This window comes from Limulus polyphemus, unplaced genomic scaffold, assembly GCF_000517525.1.
Source record: "Limulus polyphemus unplaced genomic scaffold, Limulus_polyphemus-2.1.2 Scaffold6187, whole genome shotgun sequence".
NCBI classification, from domain to species: Eukaryota; Metazoa; Arthropoda; class Merostomata; order Xiphosura; family Limulidae; genus Limulus; species Limulus polyphemus.
The window spans coordinates 44,531-49,026 of NW_013671797.1; the positions used below are offsets into that span (position 1 = coordinate 44,531).

General features: G+C 33.5%; 1 protein-coding gene across 3 annotated transcripts in view; it reads right to left on the bottom strand.

The window, feature by feature from the left end:
• The window catches only part of LOC106473451 (E3 ubiquitin-protein ligase TM129-like), a 26,007-nt gene that overhangs the window by 17,349 nt on the left and 4,162 nt on the right, over positions 1–4,496 (bottom strand). For all 3 annotated transcript variants that reach the window (XM_022401887.1, XM_022401888.1, XM_013934132.2), the window contains one exon: positions 962–1,270. In XM_022401887.1, coding sequence (XP_022257595.1) covers positions 962–1,166 — 205 coding nt within the window. In that variant the 5' untranslated portion in view covers positions 1,167–1,270. The remainder of the gene's footprint in view (positions 1–961; positions 1,271–4,496) is intronic.

The following is a 4,496-nucleotide window of genomic DNA, read 5'->3' on the forward strand; positions in this document are numbered from 1 at the left end:
AATGGCGGAAAAATCCCCAGCAGAGACCCCCACACCAAAAGCCTGCATCACAACAGGCAAAATAGTGCTAACTATAGCTAAACTTGTTACACGAAATACCGAGTTCCTAATCAACTGTGAGAAATATCAAATAAAGGTAAGTTTTCTTTACAATAAACCACAGTGAAGAAACTGTAGAAAAAAAAATTATTAAAAATCTGAAAGCACTACTTCAAAAAAAAGAAAGAAAAGGAGTTAAAAAGTTCAGGATAAATGAACAAGTAGGAAACTATAAAAGCTGAAATACACTTATTGTTAACATCTCACTCAAACCATGTTTAGCTCCATATATGAACTTAGTATTTTCAACAAATATCTGCTAAAGATGAAATTATGATGATGAAAAAATGTTATACATATAAATTGACTTTAAAACCTATTTAAAAAAAAAGAGCTATATAATTCAAAACTTTTTTGAAATTTTAAATTCATGAAAATGTCCCAGTTAAATGTATAATCACAATATAACTTATTAGAAATGAATACATATGTCTTTCATTGAATGGATATAAAATATTTGTTCACAAATTTTAATTCTTACAAAATATATTAACATGTATTAAAAGATAAGATGATAGGTCATTCAGATCATCATTGTCACCCAACAAAAAGGCCAACCCAACCCAAACATAATTTTTTTGCATCCATAAAATTATCTAACAGCAGGTACATTTTATGATTAAAAAATAAATTTTACAAATACTTCACTTAGAATATGTTTTTATCCAATTCTTTAAAACTGTGAGGTCAGAACAAGTCAAACAACTTTATTAAGAGCTTTATTTGTTAATGAAGCTTAGAACAAAAAACTCTCAAACAAAAATGTGTCTTTTTCTCCACAAGGTTTTTACTTAAGAACAATTGCTATTACTAAATGAATGACAATTTAAATTAAATTTATTAATCTCAAATTAAATCTTACCTAAAGGAAGAAGAGAATGGGCAATCATTGTAAGCGTGGTTCCTTTCACGTGATATTCAACAAAGTTTACATCCTCTCCTCCAAGAAAATGTCCTAAAAGTTGTTGAATTGTAAATCCTGCAGATATAAATTCTGTTGGAGGCACCAGTACACATAAAGATATAACAGTGTAGAGAAGAGTAAATAAAGCAGTTTCTGAAACCATTCTCTTCTTCTAACTGCAGATTCTAATTTTTCTTATTCTTCGTCTTCAAGTTTTTCTTGAAACATGCACAACAATTCATGCAGAGATCTTTCTTTGTTTCAAGTCTAAAAAGAAACTACATAGTAAACTCATGAAAAATGCTCTCAATATTTATTAATTCCCAAGACATATGATGGTTATATATTTTTCAAAAGATTTTCCAGAAAGACTTTCTTTAACTAGCAAAATACACAAAACTTTTTTTCTTATTTTTAGTAAGTTATATTATAACAAAATGCTACAGTTTTTCATGTAAATATTGTTCAGAAATTCTACATTGAGCTTAATGAAAAATGCTGGATAATTTTATGTTAAGAAATTGACCTTAGAACCTCACTTCACAAAAAGTGTACTCATATTATTATAAGGGAAGACACTAGTATTCTTTAATTCATGCATACGGAGAAGTCTGGAGAGCCATATATATATATATATATATATATGGGTGAAAAGTCCCAACAAATTCTTGAGTTTTATGTTTTAACAATCTTGAACTTTCTCAAAAAAGTTTTCAGTTATGTTTCTTTTCAATAGTTTCTAGCAGCACTGAATTATACAAGCCAGTGCTTCTCAACCAGTGTTCCACAGAACCCTCTGGTTCCTCAACAGACATCCAGGAGTTCCACAAGATATTGGAGTTATGCAAAATGCAAAGTTTCCACATATTCTAATGCTTAAATACATACTCGTCAAATAATTCCAATCTGACTACATCACATCAGGTTTCATAATGACAACATAACAACAAGTCAATGCATTGTTTTAAATCAGTGAGCGAAATTACACATAAACAGGTGGTTCAGTCATGTAAGCTTTTATTATTTTAGAAAACATGCTTCTAATTACGTGTGTGTGTGTGTGTGCCCAAGTAATTGGCTAAAGAAATTTTTCATGCTTTGGATATATGTGTGTGGGTGTATAGCTGCATTAAACATACATACTTTATCTGGAATTAGGTATAGTATTGCAGTAATGTTTTTTGTAATGAATGCTGTTAAGGTTTCTGCACACAAATTTAATGTCAAAAGAGTTCTTTGAATCGAAAAAAGGTTGAAAACCACTGATATAAGCAAATGTTTATTCTGAGCATGACATCACTTTAGCTTTGCACCTTGTCTCCATATAACCAAACCATTTCAACCAAGCACACAACTTCTTTATTAACTTTCTTAACACCCAGAATCTATATCAAGCAATAGGAGAAAAAAATATATTTACATCTAATATTTCTTAATCAACAGTCCAGGATGAAACAAGAAGTCATGTAATTGTGACATCTAAATGCAAACATGTTGCTCCAAACTTGAATGAGTAAAAAAATAACCATACACTAAGACTTGATAACTACATCAGAGGTATCAAAATGACAAGCACCAACATTTATTCTTTATACTATAAGAACAAAGTGTAGGATGACAAAAGGCCATTCAGCTTAACAAGGTCACCCCTCAACCCATCAACAAAATTATCATATGTAGATAACATAGGACCCTGCTGTCCTTGCACACCCACCCTTGAGAAAAATTGAAATTTTAATTCATCTTTTATTTCCCTCTCTTAGTCTCCTCTAAAATGCTGAACTCCACAACTGCCAGTGGTAACTTCTTCTAGTACAGGGTCCAGTTTGACTAAACTCTATTAACAACAGCCTTTTGCTTTCTGAGTTTCTCCCATCCAAACATCCTATAATCTAATTAACTAGTCATTTCCCCAAATCTTACTGATGATATTTTCCTAGCTAATTTTTTTATGGCATCTAATAGCAGAAGCTTTACGAAAATCTAAATACACCAAATCCACACTCTTTCCTTTGTCCAGAAAACAAGTAACATTCTCAAAAGAAAAAGCTGATTTTCCTTTGGTAAATCATGTTGACTTTCATTTATAATATCATATTTTAATAAATGATTTTGTAAAGCTTCTTTAATCTGAATAATATACAAATTTTCCAACTCAAAAGTAAGACTAAGTGGCCTATAATTTCCAGGCAACTCTTTTCATTCTCTTTAAACATAGGAGTAAAATAAATAATTCATTTATTTGGATTGTATCAGGCACTTGCAAATGTCTGCTGACTTAACAAAAAATAAAACAAAGACTGGTACATCTTATCTTTGACCTTTATTCAAATCTGGCCCCAGTGCTTTATGTATTGTTACGCCTCCGTTTGTTAGTTAATTTTCCGTAACTTCGTTCTGACGAAACTTTGGCGACACAAGTCCTTTCTTAAATAAAACTGGTTTATTCTTTCTGAATACAACTTTACGATACACTTAATTTCAACAGTCGCGCTATAATTCTCAACGAACGTCTCACGTGCTCGAGTTCAATTACACACTCTCTGACTGCAGTTCAATTACTCACTACTACACTGTTCCGTCACGTTGTGACCATCTTATATATACCAGACTACCCCCAATCTAGTAATCTCCCGACAATTCACAAAGGTTCGAGAAAGAAGTGCCGTGATACTAGTCACGTGATCTCGCTGACGCAACACTGCCCCTCCTTAGTATTGTTTGTCCCGAACAATAGCCACTTACATTAAACCAATAACAATTAACAATGACTTAATTAAATGTACAGAATTACAAACACAAAATTACAATTCAACAAAGTCTCTTAATTTTACGGGACATATCTTCTTCCGTACTGGTCTCTGTCTCGTTGGCTTCTGCTTCACGTGGGGTTCATCTGCTTCATCAGGAAATGTTCTATCGTTGATAACAGTAACATCAGTGGTAGTAACTTCATCAAGAGCTTCACCGTTTCCCTTCTCAAAACTGAGTAGAGTTTCTTCTTCAATGGTGGCTTCTTCAGATGGCACGTCTTCAGCAGCGTCATTTGTTCCATTGTCCACTTCGTCCCAACTGAAATGTCCTGGACCGTGATAATGCCAAAGCCTGTTGGCATGCACCACTTTTGGCTTACCTCACCGACCACATTCTACCCGGAAAGTCACGTCTGAGAGACGGTCCACTATGTCATATGGGCCTTCCCATGGAGAAGACAACTTAGGAGACTTCCCTTTGGTCTTCCTGGGATTATACAACCACACCTTGTCTCCTGGTACAAAGCTGACTTCAGTAGATCTCTTATCACAAGATAACTTCATCGAATCAGCAGACGTTTTCAAGTTTGAACGAACTTGATGGTGAATATCATCCATCCTTTCCGATAACACTTTCACAAACTCTGACACATTCTCAGGCAACTCTTCATAAGGTGGGTGTCCTGTTAACAGATCCATTGGTAACCGAAGTTCCCGATCAAACTTCAACTTTGCTGGAG